Source organism: Tinamus guttatus, unplaced genomic scaffold (genome assembly GCF_059628265.1).
Source record: "Tinamus guttatus ecotype Peru unplaced genomic scaffold, ASM5962826v1 Tinamus_guttatus_pri_ptg000232l, whole genome shotgun sequence".
In the NCBI taxonomy this organism is placed as follows: domain Eukaryota; kingdom Metazoa; phylum Chordata; class Aves; order Tinamiformes; family Tinamidae; genus Tinamus; species Tinamus guttatus.
In genome coordinates this window covers 381,378-400,329 of record NW_028288766.1, presented here as the reverse complement: position 1 = coordinate 400,329, position 18,952 = coordinate 381,378, and the positions used below count along the sequence as shown (strand labels likewise).

The 18,952-nt window shown below is 44.0% G+C and overlaps 1 protein-coding gene across 2 annotated transcripts in view; it reads left to right on the top strand.

Annotated features, from left to right (window-relative positions):
- The first annotated feature begins 678 nt into the window (after positions 1-678).
- The window catches only part of SLC22A23 (solute carrier family 22 member 23), a 102,237-nt gene continuing 83,963 nt past the window's right edge, over positions 679-18,952 (top strand). For both annotated transcript variants that reach the window (XM_010216085.2, XM_010216078.2), the window contains exons 1-2: positions 679-1,188; positions 17,258-17,361. In XM_010216085.2, coding sequence (XP_010214387.2) covers positions 694-1,188; positions 17,258-17,361 — 599 coding nt within the window. In that variant the 5' untranslated portion in view covers positions 679-693. The remainder of the gene's footprint in view (positions 1,189-17,257; positions 17,362-18,952) is intronic.

Sequence of the window (18,952 nt, the reverse complement as noted above, 5' to 3'; positions counted from 1 at the left end):
GGGACCCTTAGGCGGGCTCGGAGCTGGGAAGCCGCATCGGGAGCTGTTATTCTCTCCTCCTCCTTTCTTTGCCTTCCCTCTCCTCCTCCCTCCTCCTCCTCCTCCTCCTCCTCACCAAAAGCGGGAGAGGAGGCGTGTTCGTAGCGCCTTGCTGCACCGGTTCTGCTTGGTTTGTTGTTGCAGGGTTTGCTTTGTGGGGTGGTTTTTCTTATTTTTTTTTCCCTCTTCTTCCCTTCCCCCTCCCTCTCCTTTGGCCCACTGCATGCTCGGATCCGGCTGGATCCTTCCTTTTCTTTTCGGCGGTGCCTCTCGGAGGGGGAAGGGTGAGGGGGATGAGTGCGGCTTGACGCACAGGCGAGGCGCGGAGGGGGGGACGCTGCCGGCAGCTGCAGCGCTCCGTGGTCGCAGGGTGCGGGCGAGGGGCTTCCTCGGAGCCTCCCCTTCCTTCGCTCCTCTCCGTCCTTCCCTCCCCCCTCCACCGGCCTCCTGCCGCGCACCGGGAGCCCGTGAACAAGGCGCGCGTGTGCGCGGAGCCGGGGCAGACGCTGCCCTCCGGTTTGAACCGCGCCGAGCGCCGCGGCCGCCGGTAGCCGGAGGCGCCCCCTCGCCGGCCGCCAGCGCCCGCCTCCCTCCTCGCTCCCTCCCTCGCTCCCTCCCGCCCTCGTCCCCTATGCGAGGCTCCCCGCGGGCTGCATGGCGATAGAGCGGCGACGCGAGGCGGGCGGCGGGGAGGAGAACGGCTCGGTGCCCGCGGGCGCCGCCGCCCCCCCGGGGCCGCCCGCCGGGGCCGGGGCCGAGATCCAGGCGCTGCCGCCGGCCGCCGCCTGCAGCCCGCTGCTCCTCGACTACGACGGCTCCGTGCTGCCCTTCCTCGGCGGCCTGGGCGGCGGGTACCAGCGCACCCTGGTGCTGCTCACCTGGATCCCGGCGCTCTTCATCGGCTTCAGCAAGTTCTCGGACTCCTTCCTCCTGGACCAGCCCGACTTCTGGTGCCGGGAGGCGGACGGGCAGGGCAACTGGAGCAGCTACCTGGCGCCGGGGCCCGCCAACCACAGCGGCAACGGCAGCCTCTTCCCAACGCCGTCGCCCGTGCTGCCCACGCCGGCGGCGGGCAATGCCAGCGAGTGCGAGTGCCACGAGTGGCACTACCGCATCAGAGCCGGCCTCGTGCAGAACGTCGTCAGCAAGGTGAGCAGAGCGTCCCGTTTTCTGGTTTTCCCACTCTCTCTTCTGAGTGTCACCCCCACTTTGACACCACAGCCCCTTGGGGGTCCCGCTGCGCCCAGGCAGGGGGGAGTGAGGCACCCCAGCATGGATATGCTCGCTGCGATGTGATGGTGATGCCGTGTCAGTTGTGACCACCCGGCCTGCAGTAAATCCCTCTAACCTCCCTGTTGTTGCCCCAGGACTTCTGGGGGGTTGTACCTGGGTGCTGGTGGTGGCACAAAGCTGTAAAGTTAAGTCTCAACGGGGGATTTTTGGTGGCTGGCTGTGGTGCCAGTGATGGCAATTGTCACACCAGCCCTGGAACACGGGTCTCTCTTTGGTAGCCCCTTGGGCACCTGTCCCATGGACAGATGCTACAGGCATGCGTGAGAGTTGCCAGCCAGGACGAGCTCATGAGCTTAGAGGAAGCTCGAGTTGCTACGTTGCTCCTCTGTTTGCAAATGTGCTGAAACTGCCTCACAAACCCCAATCAAGTTGAGGTTTTTGGAGGAAAGCTCATGAGATGCTCAGTGCTAGGGGAAACCAAAGTTTTTCTTGGTTCTTGCTGTGTACCCTGGGTAATGCTTTCAGTAGAGTGACAAAAGGGGAATCGTCTTACACAAGTTGTACTTCTTCAGAGGTGGGAAGCACACGCTGCTCTGCTTTATATTTTGTGATATGAGGGTAAGGTGGAAAAATCTTTGTGGAGAAGGCTGCACTGCTCCCTGCTGTTACTCCGCTTTTGCTGATGCCTTTTCACCTGAGAGGTTTGGGTGCTCTGCCAGCAGCCAGGTGCAAGCTGTGCCATCTCTGTGCAGGCCTCATACACCATAACTGGCAGCTAGCTGTAGCTCTTGGAAATGCAAAATGAAAATGTTACAACACGAAAGTAGTTCCCTTCACCTCAAACCCCCAAGCTCAGCAAAAATGAGTTCCTGCCTGGGAGCAGGGTTTTGGATTAACTGTGCTTATCTAGTAGGGAAAAAGAAATGCAGCAATAATCAGATGACCAGCATGATTGGGCTTTGGTCAAGCTGCATGCATAATTATTGAAAATTCTTTAAGTTTTTCTTTGTGTCCCTTGAAAGGGTGTGCACTAGTGGGGAAAAATAAGTAAAGGAAATCCTCTAGAAATGTGAATCCTGGATGAATTCTAAAACCCTGATTACACCCCTAGCATGCAAGAAATACAAGCACATGGTGAACTTGGAGTGGTTTGTGGTGTAAAAGTGCCTAATGAAATTCGACATCTAAGTGAGGTAGATCTTTCTCCTGTTTCTAACTTAAGACGGCTGTTCTTATGTTTTAGGGCTTAATTCTGATGATGCAGGCAGCAGAAAATGGTCTTGAAATATTTCTTTTTTAGTGTAAACTAAAATTTTTTGAAATGTTGAGAGTTTTGAAGGTCATCATTGTCAGCTGTAAAAGGTCGAGAGAGATTTAGTTTGCTATCTTGCATGCTGTAGTTATGTTTTTTTTTTCTTTTAATTAAAAACTGTTCCTTGGAAAAACTTGCTGTAAAGGGCAGATCAATTTTAATGGATAAATAAACAGTTGTGGTCCCTGCTGTCTTGTTTTGTATTGAAAAGAATAATAATCATCCTTTCAAACTGAGGCTTTTTTTCTTCACTGTAGAGTTTTTATTTTTTGTGTATATTTGCTTCCAAAAACTTGGCAGCTCTTTCTCTTTGATTTGTAATCCCATATAATTATAATTAGGTTGTTTTCTCAGGGTCAGAATTTCTCCTTAGTTTGTTTTATTCTGTTTTGTTTTGTTATTGGGTTGCTTTGGGTGGGTGTGCTGTCTGTTTTTATCCTAATGAAGAAATAGAGGAGAAACCCAAACAGAATGTCAATCTAGCTTAATTCAGTCCTCCTCTCTTGTAGATCACCAGGGTTTCTGATATTGCAGGAGAAGTTCTTGTAACTGCTCACTCTTCCTACAGCCTCCCTCCATCCTTTGTAAAAGAGCTGTCCTCGTGAATTCAGAAAACTGGATGTTCGGATTTCCCTTAACTTCCCTCAAAAATAGACTTGTTTCTGTAACGGATTATGCAATGTTCTCATCTTTCTAAATAGAATTTTATTAAATCTATCTTAGTCTAATACACACTCATTGGTGTAATAGCCAGAGGTTATATTGAAGTATCATAAAGAGAGCCAAAAGTATATTAATAAAAACATGTGCTTTTCTTTGGCCAGTAAATACTCTTGTTCTCATCTTCAGCAGTCCAAGTTAATCACTGATGAATGTTCTGTTGCTTTTTGTTTTTCCTTTTTGTCTTCAAAAATGGTAAAACAGTTCTTGTTTTATTCCATGGGGAGCTTATTTTCTGCTCTCTGTTTTGTTGCGTGCACGGGAGCCTTCTGTCTTCTGCCGCTCAGGAGCAGGGAGCTGGCTGGAAACTATGAGTTTTGTTGTCTCTGTAGCCTCTCCTAAAGGTACCCTTCATCAGATGTTGTCTTTCTGTCCCTGCTTTATCAGCTCCTCCTCCCCTGGTGCCTTTTTTTTTTTTTTTTTTTCTTGTAACCTCTGTCATGCTTGGGATCCACGGAGTTGAGATGTTGCCATTTCCAGCCCTACTCTGGGCTTTGTTCGTCCCTGCTTCGCTGTGAGCCCTTGCTGGAGCCAAAGGTGGCCTTGCACGTTTCGTGAAGGGTGGCATTGCCGTGCAAAGCGCTGCCACTGCCCTGACCTGAGTCCTGACTGGCAGAGTCCCTGGGAATGCTGCTTTTTATAGTCTTGCCAGTCATTAGAACTGGAAATGGTAATAAAGAACATACTGCTTATTATTTAAGACTGTTGAAATACATACAGTGAAGAGGTCAGATGCATAATTTAACCACAGGAATTCCAGTGGCCATATTAAATCATGGATCTGAGCTAATGTCCTGACTTGGTACATAAATCTTGGACCTCAGCTTGGTTCAAATTTAAATGTCTTCCTCTGTGACAATTTTGCACTGCTAAATGTTTCTTGCAGGGTTTTCACATTGCTATAAACAGAGTGAGCGTGTAGCGTTTGTGAGCTAGGTGTCCTGAACTACCTTTCGTGCGAAGGGCTAGTAATAAAATCTGCCCTTGATATAGTACACCTATCTCATCGCTGCGAAGGAAGGATGCTGAGAAATACTCTCCTTTTTTGCAAAGGGGAAACCTGAGGTCTCACTTTTCCCATTTTGCTAAGCAACAGTTCAGATAAGCTCTTGGCATTAGTGCAAAACGCAGCATTTCACAACTAAATTTAAATGGCCATGAAACCACGCTGCAGGAGGTTGCAGCGCATGTTCAGCAGGGACTTTGGAAAGTCTCTTGCTAACCTCTTTCATGCTTGGATCTTCTATCTGCACAGCCATCTGTAATCTTGGGGCAAAGTTTCCCGAGAAGCTCTTGCTTGCAGGATTCATGGTTGTTGTTACACTCCGTTACCAGGCTGACCTGTCCGACTGCATTATGTACCGGGTTTGTTTGTTCTTCTGCCTGCTAATTTGTCTAATGGGCACCAAAAGCTGATGATGGGCAACGACCGAGACTTGATTAAATTGTAGCCAGTGATGGCGCAGCATCCCCCTGCACGCATTTCCAGCCTTCCAGATCATTCCCCCTCCTGGGGGTGCGGAAGAAGGAGAGAAGTGGTTGGTTGAAGACCGCTTTTTAATCGCTCAGAACAATTATGTAATAATATTTCATGTCTCGTCACGAGGGAATTCCTGTTGTGGCTGCTTTTCCACTCCAGATGCCTTATTTTGCTGCAATGCTGTTCCTCTTGGCTCTTAACGTCCCACTTGATTTGGGTTGAGTCATCTACTTTCCCAAGTAACGTGCTGCGATTTTTACCTATTTGCCACTGGTTCGATCTTTCTCCTTTGCTCTCTGTAACAAACAGTCCCTTCCAAGAAAGGAGCTTAATCTGGGGGAGAAGCCCAAGCCGTGCTGCTGGCCAGGGGGCAGTTCTGCTGTGGAGTGAAGGGAGATCAATTCAAGCTGTGATGTGATGCCCTTTGCCCCTGCTAGGAGATATCTGTGCCTTGCCAGCCTGTGTTTCCTTTCTTTTAAGGCTGCCCTGGCAATTTTGTGGCCGTGTCTTGAGCTGACTCGGCTTGCAAAACTGGCAGAAAACTTTGTTTTTAAATGCATGTATTATTGTTACTACTATTTTTTAAATGTGGCTTTTCTGATGAGTTCATAGGATGAAACGGCTCTGCGCAGTGACACCCGTGATGTTGTCTCATGGGATTCTTGTAGGTACCTGCCGGTAACCGCAAACGCTACAACAAATAAACCTCCACCTGATGCAGCGATGACAAACCCTGCACTGTTTGCAGAGTGGTGTTTCATGGGTATTGAAATGTGCACCCATCCTCTCTCCCAAGCATGCTTTCAGGCTATACCTGCAGATCACTGTGCAGGGATCTCTCTGGCAAAGTGCTTCCTAGACTAGCAGCACTGCCGCTCTTTCCAGGTGCACACTGGAGGAGTGAATGAATCTTTGATTCTTCTGAATCATTTCTGAGTGTCCTGTAGCTGGCTTGTCTCTGAGAAGGGACTCCAAAAATCGGATATAATACAGCGATCCTTCTCTTTCTGTAACTGCCAGGATTTGTCTTGTCCATATTGTCTCCTAGCTGACTAGCTTCGGCTTAGTCCCGAGTCTATTAAAACCCTGAGTTGTACACAGTCCAGTATTTGGGTCAGAAGCAGTAAGATCAAAGCCAGTATATCACACACACCCTACTATTACTAATTTTATGGCTTTCTCAGCTATGGAGAGGGATGCCAAATGTTGTGTCTTCACTCTGCGGGTTACCTAATAGCGGTTGCCAATCTGAATGATCCCAGGCTGCTTTGTGATTTTTAATAAGCAAAGAGAGCTGACTGTCCCTGCTGAGGCTCCTTGGGCAGTTGCCTGTTTTGGTCAAACAGGGTTGATGAAACGTTCTGGTTATCAAGGTGCTAACGTGCAACGCCCTGAACAAGGGTGCAAAATCCCGGGTGAGCTTCTGACGGGGTAGAGTGAAGTGGATGTTTATTTGGGAGCTGTACCAGTGTTTCCAGGTGTTTCAAGCTGAGTGGAATTGTTTTCTGTCAGCCTGCAAACAGTAAATTATTGCATGTTGGTGCTTGAGGTAAATGCTTGTCTAGGGGGCTTAGTTGTTTTATTTGTTCTTTTGGGGGCAGTTGTTATATATAGGGCCAAAACATTTTTAAGCTATTGATCTAGCAAATGGAAACTGCAGTAAGACCAATATTGATGTTAGAATTTGGACAGTGTTATGTTTTTTTATTTGCTATGGATTTTCTTCGCTAGAGGGAAAGTACGTTGAGTTTATAATGTTTATTTTCAACTTCAAGATACTGTGTCTTGGATACAGGAATCTGATTTCAGCCTAACATAAATAAAGTTTGTATCATTTGTAGAAGGAATACTCATCCTTCCAGAAAGTAGGTCCTATTGCTTCAGAAGAATCTTCAGCTTTCCAAAACTTAGGCCTGAGCATTTTGTCTTTCTTGTTATCTCTATGTACTTGAAACCAAGTTTTTCTGTATGGATGTGATGTTTGAAATGCTGAGTTTTGGGGTTTTTTTTTCCTCCCTTAATAGATTTTGCTTCTCAACCATTTGGTTTTAATATACCAACTCTGCTTATGTTTTGGTATGTTACAGTAGAAATTATTGAGCTATGGTGTACATTTACCAATTGGTTAAGCAGTTTTAAATGCTATTTTCTCAGTAACTTTGCTGTTTTACCTCTTTCTTTGGCTACAAGATAGAGATTGTAAAAGATGACCTAAGTTTTCTTAAATTAACTGTAAAAGAGGGGGCACTGGCATTCAGGAAGGCATCTAATTTGGAGGTAGTTTGTATGTTTGTCATGGTAACACGAAGATGAGGATTACAGGCCAGCAAACTATGGTTGTGGCCCCTTTTTTTTTTGAATTATTATTATTAAAAAACATCTAGAATAGTTTGAGTCATAATTTTCCTTAACTGCTAGTTAAGGAAACCTTAACCTTGGTAATGGTGCAAAATTTTAAATTAAAGCTTTCCAAATAAGTTCTGGAGAGCTGTTAAATTTAGAAAATAGTGGAAGGAATCTAAAGCTTTGTGTACTTTGTCTTTTGTTTTCCCCATCAGACCATTTATTTCTGTCTAGTTTCCTCTGGCATTACATTGCACAGTCTCTGCTTGGGAATGGTGTTCTTGCTCTCTTTCATATTCTTTCATCCTCCTATTTTTCTCTCGGTATAGCCTGGGTGATTCTGGCTTATCCATGAGTAACTGTTGAATTAATTAGGCTGAAGTCTTGCTGTACAGGAGAGGAATCTGCTTGCTGCAATGATGTATAAAATATCAGAGGATCTTATCATAAAAAGATGCTGCAACTGCGCAACAGGGCTGAGTTTCCAGTTCTTGCTTTACTCTGTCTTGAGCTCCAGTCTCAGACCCTTAAGCATGTGCTTAGCTCCAGTACCGTGCTTTCAACGCTTGACTTTTCGAGAGATGGTGCCCTCTTAGGTACGCAGTTATTTTTCATAAATAAGCATGAGGAAAGCCCTTGAGGGCCTTCAAAGAGAAAGGAGATACTAGGAGAACTTCTAATAGAGGTTGTGGCAGAGGTGTTGAGCGAAAACGGTTCCAGCGCTGAGTGCTCCAGCCCACACGCGGGCAGCAGCGGTGAGCAATGTGTCTGTCCGATAGCTGTGACTGGTCCAGGCCACATCGTACGAACTGGGAATATGGAGTCCGTGTTCCCATGGGCCTGGAGGTGCATCAGTGCTGCTGTGCATGGGCAGCTGGTGACCGCAGTGCGTGTGTGGGTTTGGGGCTGAAGCTTCTGTCTCCACAAGAGCAACAGTGCTCAGGGAGTTAGGGACTGAGTGGGACCCGTCACTTGGGAGAAAGGTGGTGCAAGGCATGTACTTCTCTGTCTTGCCTTGCTACTCTCGCATGCACCTTTACAGTTCTTATCATCTTTCCATATACATTATTATATACATACTGTCCTCGCTGCTGCAGCACCTGAATGCCTTCCTGTACTTTATTAAATGATATAAGCGAATGTCTGGGCTGTCATGACGAGTTCACTTCTTTCTCTCTCATCTTCTTCCTGGGAGGAGATAGATGTATCTTTTTTTCTGTCTTCAGTTCACAGCAGATGGAGAGCCCCAAGTGGGACTGTTCTCCTACTGAAATACAAGAAGAAAAGACCAAATAAGTAAACATGCTCCAATGGTGGTTTTAATGTCTATTTAGATCCACAAGTAATGAAGTTGAGAGAACAGGAATGTTATTTGTAAGGTCCAGAAAAATGTTGACTAGCCATATCTAGATGCTGCCATTATAGCTGCTTTTGGCACGCTCTTTTCTGAGCACGTACTGGTCTGGTGCTCTTGAAAGGTATTTCAACTTTCAACAGTTCTTAAGGAATAATTTCTTATCAAATGCTATCTTTCTGTTGCTCCTCAGTGTCCAGGAATTGTCTAATCTGCTCTTGTCCTCCCCACCAAAATCTGTAAGTCTTTATACAATGTTGCAATATCCAGATTAAAAATATTTTAAGGATAAGGAATATAAATCAAACCACAAGACCTTCTCTGCTGCACTATCTCCCAGGACTTTGTAAGACATAGTCTGCATAAACAGTATGTTTTTGACAGACCAGTGCCTTGCTTCGATTTGCAGAACAAGTTGAGTATTTTATCATTTCTACCTTTTGATTAATATTTATTTAATTCTGAATTATTTTTAGACCCACTTTTTTTTTTCCCTTCTTTTCTTCTTGCCTGGGTTCTAACAACTGTCATTCTCGATGAGAAGGCCAGGTTGCAGCAGGAATAATTAAATGATAAAATTAAGGTGTTTGATTTTTATTTACTTATTAATCTATGGTGGCTTTGAGTACATATTTCACTCGTTCAGAGATTTGCTGCTTCTCTCTTCTCCATTTCAGAGTTTTATGCCATGTTTGGCATTTTCAAGATTTTCCCCCAGTTTTTAAGAAACCCCTGTGAGTATATTAGCTGCCTGCTGTGTCAGCCCAACCCTGCTGTATGTTTTACATATCCATAGTTTTGTCTGTCTGAAAAATGTCAGTGTTCAAAGTATGAACTTGGGTTTGATAATCGGATGACAGTGAATGTTAATATTTAACTAAAATGTTAGTGTTTTAAGTATGGTTTCCATTTATAGTGCTTAGACCTTTGACAAACTTGATCTTGTTCAACTTCTTTCGTTGTCTGGTTGCAAAGCCAGCAAATAACTTTTTGAGAATAAAGTTGAAAACTGAGAGATGCCAGTAAAACTCTTTTTTATTTTTCCTGGTGTGTCTGTCATTTCCTGTTGGTAGGCATTGCTGCCTCCTCAGGCAAGCAGCTATGGCCCGTAAAGCAAACATTAAAACTTAAATTCAGATTTGTGACACTTGTTTCTGGACAACAGCAGAATGAAAAAAAGATACACAATTACAACATGGAGATTTTTTTTTTCTGTCAAAACTTTGATGTTAGTTTACACTGTGGGATTGGAAAAAGTGAAGGAGATCACCTCAGCTGAGAAACAAGTTAGTTGCCTAGTCTGGGAAGGGTAAAGGCTGGGGAAGATCAAATACGTTAGAATAGAGAGAGCTGCAGCCCCTGAGAGTAAAGGCAGAAGTGGAGGAGAAGTGGGTGGTGTGTGGCTTCCGTTAAAATTGATTTAATCATGATGAGTGTTCGGTGTCATATGATTAACAAATCATATTTTAATTGTTACTGTATTACTGATCGTTATTTACTCAACAAACTTCCTTCTTCCCTGCCTTGTTGGGGAAAAGGCACCGGTCTGTGGTGAGAGCAAGGTTGGGAACAGAAGAGCTCATTACTCCTGATTAAAAAGTGAAGTTGAAAGATAGATGAAACTTTTTCATTTCTGTGGCATTTTAGATGGCATCTTTTCATCTTGGAATTCTGCTGACGTGTTTGGTGGGTATTTTGCCCATGGAATAGACTGAGGAATAGTTTAGTAAAGATGTGTTCAGCTAGAAAAAAATGTTTCAATGTCAGTGTTACTGGCTGTAAAATAAAGGTTGTGGATTTTTTTTTGTATTTGTTTTGGTTTGTTTTTCTTTCTTTTCTTTATTTTCTTGCAAGTTTGTGGAGTTTGATTGCCATGCTGCTGGAACAGTCTGTTATGCGAGTCCCTCAGGTGTCCTGGTGCAGTCAGTTGTTTGTTCCCTCTATGCTGAACCAGTGGAAAGAAGTCAAAAAAAACCCCTACAAAAAACATATATATAAATATACTTCCCCTGCTTGTGATAGGCTGCAGGATGGGTTGGAGAGAGGGGCAAACTTCTCGCTGCCGGTCACTGAGGCAAAGTCCACGGCCTGCCGCAGGCGCCGGTGTTCGTGGGCGGGTGTCGCGCGGCCGCGCTGCTCCCTCCGTAACGGCAAAGCAGATATTAGGGCTATGCTGTAGCGTGGAGCGAATCCGTGTGGCCGAATGGAGACGTATGGAGTGCTGTAACGCAGGATGCGGGACTGGTCCCGATGTCACCCACACGGATGGCAAGGGGGGAATGTGGCTGCAGCTGGTCGCGTGCCGGTGGGGAGCATTGCCCAGCAGCTGCATGACTAACGTACGAGCCCGCGTGTTTCAGCCGCTCTGGCCGTGACTAGTGCCACACGCCCTGTGCCGTAGCTTTCCCGTCTGCCCAACTGAGCAGAAGTTCGTAAAAGTTCAGGTGGAAATGCGGCTTTCGTGTCTTCCCATTCGTGTAGCGATGTGTGGCCTGAGACAGCATTTCATTTCGGAGATTGAAGTACTAGGCCTAAAAAAAGTTTGCTTCAAAAATTAATGTGGAAGTTTCACAGCCAAGTCATGCATACCTGAAAACGCGGTTATGAGGGATGTATTTCAGCAATTTCAGCCATGTTAAACTTTAGAAGCCATTAGGTAAATTGGTGAAGTCCTCTGCTGTACAGCCCTGTACTGTTTTGCAGTGATGGAGACTGTTTTCATAGGTACATGAAATTGCTTTCACACAACACTGCATGATCTAATTATATCCTTCTTGGAAGGCTCCTAAGCATGCGTCTCACTGGAATGTTCCCTCCTCTTCGCTCTTCCCCCTTCTCCCACTGTCCTGATAACATCCAAATCCCTTGGCATTAGTCAAAAGTAAGGGGTCTTTCTTTTCTCTCTCTCTCTCTCTCTTTTTTTTTTTTTTTTTTCACTTCTCAAAATTATACATGGTCCAGGCAGTTGTATCTACAGCAAAAGCTGCCTGACATTTTTCATTTAGAGACTAATGGTCCATGAGTAACTTTTTTTGGCTGCAACTTTCTCTGCCAGTCGTCTGCCCTGGTCTGAAATGGTTTACTGGTTTCAAAGAAAGAAATGTGGGGAAAATGTTATTCCTGCATGAAGAAAAATTGGCCAATGAAGAAACTAAACAAAACAAATCCTGATGTCTGCTCCATTAGTAAGCTCCAGTGTATGGGACTAAGGACCCCAAATTTGTTTGGGACAGGAAGGAGGCAGAGGTTGAACAAAAGGTGATACTGTGATACCAGCAATATTTCTCTTGCTACATTATTTAAAATTCTTGCAAACTTCGGTGATTTTAAACCTCTCAAAATACCAGTCTGCACCTTCTCAGTAAAAACTTGTTTAGGAGAAGGATTTGACTATGTATCTTTAACCAAGCCACAGTACAGAATGCATCTACTTATGGTAAAGTTAAGAAAGTGAGAAGTGCTCAGAACTTAGGTATAATATTAGAACATAAGGAAGTAGCTTAAAAGGCAGGTGTTTACTGTGCCTTGGGTTATGTCATTCCGGTCATCTATTTAAAGAAAATGAACAAAAATCTCAATAGCTTCTTTGCTGGATTTTTTTTTTTAATGATCCTTGTGTTGTTGCCCACGTAAATCCTGTTGTATCTGATAAGGATGAAAGGCACTTAGGTGGATTTCCTCCTCACATATTTTTATGGTTGGTGGGAGATTCTCAATATGGCTGGCCAAAAAAGGTACAAAAATGAATCCTCTTTCTTCTGAAGAAGCCTTCCTGGGTTTATTTTGTTGTTACAAGAGTGGCTTGTATTGGTGGTCAAAAATGCCCGTGTTCTCAGGAACACTTGGGACTGGGAAGAGCTTGGCCTAGCTTTGCTCTCAAGAGACACCACTGCCCTGAATCTTGAAGCTCGAAGCAGATTTGCTACTTTAAATGCCCTGTTGTTGTCACTGCCGAGTACGTGATATGGAGACATCTGAGCTGTGCAGTCATATGGCACGGGAGTGTTATTAAAAGTGTGCCAGGGCTTCCTCAACTGTTCTTCAGGAATGTGTGTCAGTAACACGGTTGGGCTGGTGCCTCCCTCTGCGAGGCTTCTCCTGCGCTTTTTAATAGTGTTCGATTGCACAATTATTTTCCCTAAAGTTGAGCATTACTATATAATGCACCATTTTCTGGAGCTTGTATATTTTCATTAACATTAAAAATGCAGTTGGGTTGCATCTTTGTTGGCTAGGGGTTGAGAAGCATTTTCCTGCAGCAGCCTGGAGGGAAGCCTTGCTACGGTGGTCTCCAGGAGCTGTAACTGCGAGTACCATAGTTCAGGCCTAAGAAAAGGCAGCTATACTATGGTAGAAGTACTGACTTTTTTTATTGTTGTTGCTGTTGGTTTTGTTGCTGATAGTGTCTCGTTAGCTTACTTGGAGCTCTGCCTCCAGCTTGTTTTTCATTATATACAGTATATGAAAAACATCACTTGATTTTTTTTTTTAATATAGGGTTTTTTTTAATCTTTTGTTTCTCAGAAAAATGTGAGCACCTGGAGGTATCATGAATTTAAACTCACACTACACAAGGTATTTAGAGAAATGGAGAGAAAAAATGGATTTTAGAGACATGCAGGGAAAACTGACGGTTTGGCTACAAAGTGATGAAGCAGGAAGGAGAAGAACTGAGAGACCGATATACGTGGACCTTGGTGACAAGCGACAGATTTTTATTTCCCTTTACTGTTGTTAAAATTATTACCTGATGCACACAGGAGCTCTTGGCTTTTCTCCAAGAGCAGTTTGGGGACTGCCGCAGTAAAGGGTGATATCTGGGGGCTTGGACCTCCGGAAGACGGGCTTTTCTCTGAGGGCTGAGAAGCTGATTGCAGCATGTGGGGTGAGTTACCTGCCCCAGGGTGAAGTCAACCCAGCCTTGCAAGGGTCTTCTCTCTTGGCAGCAGTCTGGATGTAGCTGTGAACCCACCGCTTGCATTTGCAGAGCTTCTGTGGGCTCTTGTGCTGGGCTCCAGGCAGGCTGAGCAGGAATACTTTCCCTCCTGGCCATTTGCTCTTGCAACTCACGGGTCTTGTTATCACCTTTCCCTGTGCAGTCAGGATGAAGACAGTGCAAACCAAATCCTTGGTAGGCATCTTGTCCCCGCCTTCTTGCAGGGGCTATTCGTTTTGTTCAGGTGCCACAGTGTTACGGTTCCGGCACTAGGAAGTGAAGACTGATTACAGGTGCCCTTAGTTAAGAAGACTTGTGCTCCTAATAACAATCATGCAGCAGATTGTCACAGGGACTTTCGTAAGCCTTTCCTTAACTTTGGAGTGAGTTCTGCTTCGCTGCACAAACTGTATCCATTTCTGCACCCGCGGCGACGGTGTTACAGAATGGTTGCTTTTCTGGATCCATTATCTTTTGCCAGATGTCTTCCAAAATATCTCATGTTTCACGTAGAATCCTCCATCTTGACTTCTTGCTTGAATTGTGGTGACTCATAGCATGGGTGGTGACTCACTGAGATCAATTAAACATTAGGATCCTTAAGGTGCAACTCCCAAAGCTTTGATGAAAATTGCTGTCACAAAAAAAAAAATACTTGCAACATATTGTACATCTGCATAGGTGGCAAAATCTCTGCACTGCTGCAGTACTACCAGAAAAATGCTTTTTTATTTTGTTTTGTTTTTGTTTTAAAGGCTCCCTCTCTACTGTCATATTTTATCTATCTATCTATCTCTATATTTTTTAGACATAACAGTTCAGTACTACTGCTCAGCCTCTCACTTTCAGATCCCTGGCACTAGAGATCTGGAGGGAGGATGCAGAAAGAAAACCAGGGAGTACTGTAGCCTTAGCAGCTGCCTTCCTTCTGGAGGGGAATTGTGAGCACTCCCAAACGGGGCATCCAGGGCTCTGCCAGAAGGGAGGATTGAATAGCGTGGCCTTCATGTAATACATTAATCTTTACCTCAACCTTCAGAGGCAGTAGGGGATCACTGCCTAGTCTCTGGCCAAAACAATCTCCCAGGGCAGATTTATTAGGAGTGAGGCCGAGTTGTTGTCAGCACTGCGTGTCCCAGCATTTTGTTCTGCAAATACATGGACAGTTGTGACTTCCTCCATCATGCAGTAAACCCACGTGCCGTGTTTGTGGGTGAGACCCTGAGGGTTGCAGCAGGAGCTGCCGCAGTGCTGGCCACAGGTGTGACACGAGGACATGCCACGAATATTTTCAGTCCTGGAGAGTAGAGGTGGACGGGCAGCATCCGTGTCATATAAGGCTTCTGCTTGTGAGCCCTCTGAGTCCGTGTTTGGCTTTGGGTGGGTTGGGGGAGGGAGGGAGGAGCACAGATTCATGACAAAATAGTTTTACCTGGATTATGATAAAGTTTGTTCTCTTGCTGTGTTAGAGATTGGGCGTTAATAGGAAAAATGAAGTATTTAATAAGTAGTATCTACTTATAATACTAAATATCTACTTAATAAATAGATACTATTTATTAAATACTTGATTTTTCCTCTTAATACAGTCTTTACTTGTGTGTGCCATTGAATACATTTTTCTTTTGTTCCCTCTCCCTGTTCTCCTTTCTCTTTTCAAGCCAGTGCATTTTTCTCAGGTTTGTAACAGCTGACAGAGAAGAAACTGAGCTTGGCTTGAGCCCTTATTACTGGGGAGGTAGTTTCAGATTGTGGCAGACTCCCTGAAAGTTTCTGCTAAAAGACTAGTGAAATGTTTCACCATTTCCCCAGTTACAAATTCTGCCTTTTTTTTTTTTAGTAAGATTAGTGGAGCTCAGGAGCGACCTGTGCGTCAGCACCCCTCTTACACTTTCTCTGTGCACTTGGGAGATCAACTCTGCTTTGAATAGACTTGCTGAGCAAGCATTTAGCCCAAGGCAGAGAATAACCAGATGAGCAGTTTGCAGAGATCTCTCTTTATTTTCACAGCAGCTGAAGATTTGGCCCACAGCTTTAAATACAAACAAACAAGTGATGTACAGATGATTTATCAAAAGGAATGGGTACATTTCAGACACTACTGAAGGATCTGCCGATAGATTAGCTCTCCCCTCCTTAAACTCTAGCCGTCTGTATCAGTGTGCCAAAGTGGCCGATTTTGTTCGACATCTGCTGTCTTGGCTTGAAGTTTCACAAGAGCTCCTGATGCAACTCCGACCATGAACCTTCACCTACATGTAGTCTGGTGTTGACCATTTTCAGTCTGGGGTTTGTATAAGGGACAGTTATCCTCTGCTAGCAAGAGTGTGCTGCAGACATGCAAAGGCAGCGGGATATCTGTGGTTTTTTTTTTTTTTTTCTTTCCTTCTCCACTTGGATGACATTACTGCTCCTGTGACAGGACTGTAGTAAAAACAAGTATCTTGCAGAGATAGCCTTTAGAAAGTATTCTTAACTGATACTCCACAGTCAAAAAAAAAAAATCTCGTTTGTAAGCAGTATTTACACCTATAGACTGTGAAAATAAACTGTGCAATTTGCATTTGAAAGTCTTTCTGCAGCTTAGATGTTCCTGCTGCCTTTTGTTTTGTCCATGGCTTGTCTGGACAGAGATATCCTTTGCAAACAGGAGATTGGTCCTGTATTTGTAACTATTAGGCATTGCATTTCCCCTACTTTCTTATTAGAACACTTATAAGATGTCAACATCTTTGGAGAGCAATTCTCATTGCCTTGCTGAGCTGGTTAGTTTAAGTAGTTCATAGGTATTTAGTGGGAAAAAGCCCATCACTCATGTTGTTTGCTTCTGATTCCTTAGTGCCTTCAATATGGAGCTTGCACAATGGCTTACAGGATCAGATGTGCATCTCCTGACTTCTACAAGTCAGTACTTGCAGAATACTAGTTAAAATAGATTAAAACAAAAAGCCTGAGAGTTGATGTGATTTTTTTGTTGGGGCCGAGAAAATCCTATACTTGGTGAGAGGGATATGCTCAGAAGGATGTATCCTGTGATGTTTGTCCTGCAAATAGATAATTTACTGCTGCAGAATTTCAGCCTGGGAAAATCTGACTCTCCAAAGTTAGCTGTGCTCATTTTTTCACTAAATGTGTAGGGTTCCCATTACCATCAATACTTGAATGCTTCACAGACCATGAACAAACGCATCTTCTTGCATTTATTCAACGGTAGGATTGTCCTATCAACACTTTCTGTATAGGAGAGATTAAGTTACATGTTGGAAAGCAATGAGGTTGCCTGGGCTAGAGCCAGGAATTCAGCCTGGCTCTCTTGAGGCTCTGTGTAATGCCGAGGAGGAAAATGTTACGGAATTCGGGGAAACCCTAAGAGAAATTTTGTTGTCCCTATCTTTCTCATGAATATGTTCCAGTGCTGTTGTTGGCAATGTCCTAACATTAGGGTTTTGGGACGCCTGAAATGGTTTCTTTGGTTCCTGAAATATGAGGATTTCCTTGTAAAATACCTGTCTTGCTGGCAGAGCTTCCCAGGATTGTTTAGAGTATTACTGTACATCAGTAGTGCCAGTGCTAGAGTCTAAATTCACATGGGCTGAGGAGAAGGTAGATATTTTAATTTTTTAAATCATGGCATGATCAAACTCACTGAAGGTCTCTTCTGCTTCTTGCAATAAGGAGTTGGACTCAAAGAGGGAAAGCTCCCCTGTTGCTGCTGTTTGTATGTGCTCCTCCAAACCCTGACATCAGAAGAATGCCTACAACCATGTTAGGATGTCTAAATGCATCTCAGATATCTGAGATGAACTGCTTTATTTCACTACATCTGTCTTTTTCTTGCAGTGGGATCTTGTTTGTGATTCTGCCTGGAAAGTCCACATTGCTAAATTCTCTCTACTGGTGGGATTAATCTTCGGACACTTAATAACAGGATGTATAGCTGACTGGTGAGTGAAGAAAACTTTTAATAAAGAGTAACTACAAATGAATAACAGTGTTAAATATCACTTGGATCCTTTTTTTCTTAATATTCATAAAGAACCTTTGCATAATGATTTTCAGCTTCTGAAGAGAACATGATGAATAAACAGTTTACAACCGTGTTATTTGCTTGAAATTAGTAATTTATATCAAGGTAAGTAATAGGAAAATAAGCTAGTTGACTTAGTTATTTGCTGCTGTTGGAATTTATTGCAACCATAAACTTGGAGCAGAATTAAGTATTTTCTAATTATGTAAGCATGAAGCCTTTTAGAATTTTTCTTAAGCAAGAGAAAAGGCCAAAAAATGAATACAGTGTACATTTGACCGAATAAAAGAGACTAGTGTAATGTCAACCTTGGGCCTACACAGTATCTTTCAGTGGGTAGAGAGCTGTTTTCTGCAAACCTTTCCATTGTTCTATTTTTGTTCTTGTTAAGCAAACATTTCCATGTAGTGTTAAGGAATCGCTGGCTTATGTACTCTAAATACTGGTATATTAGGCTTAAAAGCATACGTTGCAACTCCTTAAATTGCAGTAGTGGAAACATCATCAGGTACTCTAGTTGAGTTCAGCTTTTATTTAAAGAGAGGATCTAGTGATGCAAAAGGGAATGAAAAAAATTAAAGACACCACTTAAGTTCTTTTAAAGGAAGTCTGCAGAGTCTGAAACAATAGTCCTGTGATACTACCCTAGTCAGTGCAGTGGCTTCCAACACAGTTAATGCTTCAAATGCCCCCGAGTTAACTCTTTCACCATTCATTAAAACAGGAAAAGGGGAAGAGTAGCCTATTACGGAAATCTCTAAAGCCGCAGTTCACCCAAGTGACTCAGTCAACTGGGAGAGAAAAGGCCCCCTGCAGCTGTGCAGTAAATTGGCTCAAATCTTTACAGTAAGCTTGTGTTTTAGGGCTGGACAGTGGTTAAAAGCTTTTAGGCATGAGAGGATTCATGACTTTTCGGTGAGGTGGAGACCATGCATGATAATACAGTTGAATTTGATTAAAATGCCAAAATAAGATAAGGCTCTAACAACACATGGAAAGTATAAAGGGAAAATGAATGAAAGAGCTTGCTGAGTTTCCAAAAAAGGACTTGGTGGGGAGAAGACAATCTTATTTCCATGTTAGGGAAATGCTGCTCTAATTGACAAATAAGTTGCAAATAAGTGAACAACCTATTCTCTAAGGCACTGTCGGAAAAAAACAAAATGCAGTAAGCAAATTTAATAGCACTCTGCCACAAAAATGAGGAGCATCCTGCTCTCCCATCGTTTTGTTCTCCACTGTGTACCTTGTGCTGCCACATGGGCATGCTGAACCCATCTGCAGGCTGCTCGGTTGTGCTAATGCAGCATAAAATTAGCCTGCTCTAGAAGTGAGAAAGTTTGTCCGTTCTCAGTGAGGTTAGGAGAGCTTAAGGAGAGTCTGTTTTTCAACAGTGTGATGAGGAAGTAAAAGACTAACTTGGAAGCTAGAGGGAAAAGTGAGCCCTTTCATGGGTAGCCAGAGCAGTGCAATGTTTGCTGACACTGAGGTCTGTCCTCGTGCTCCTC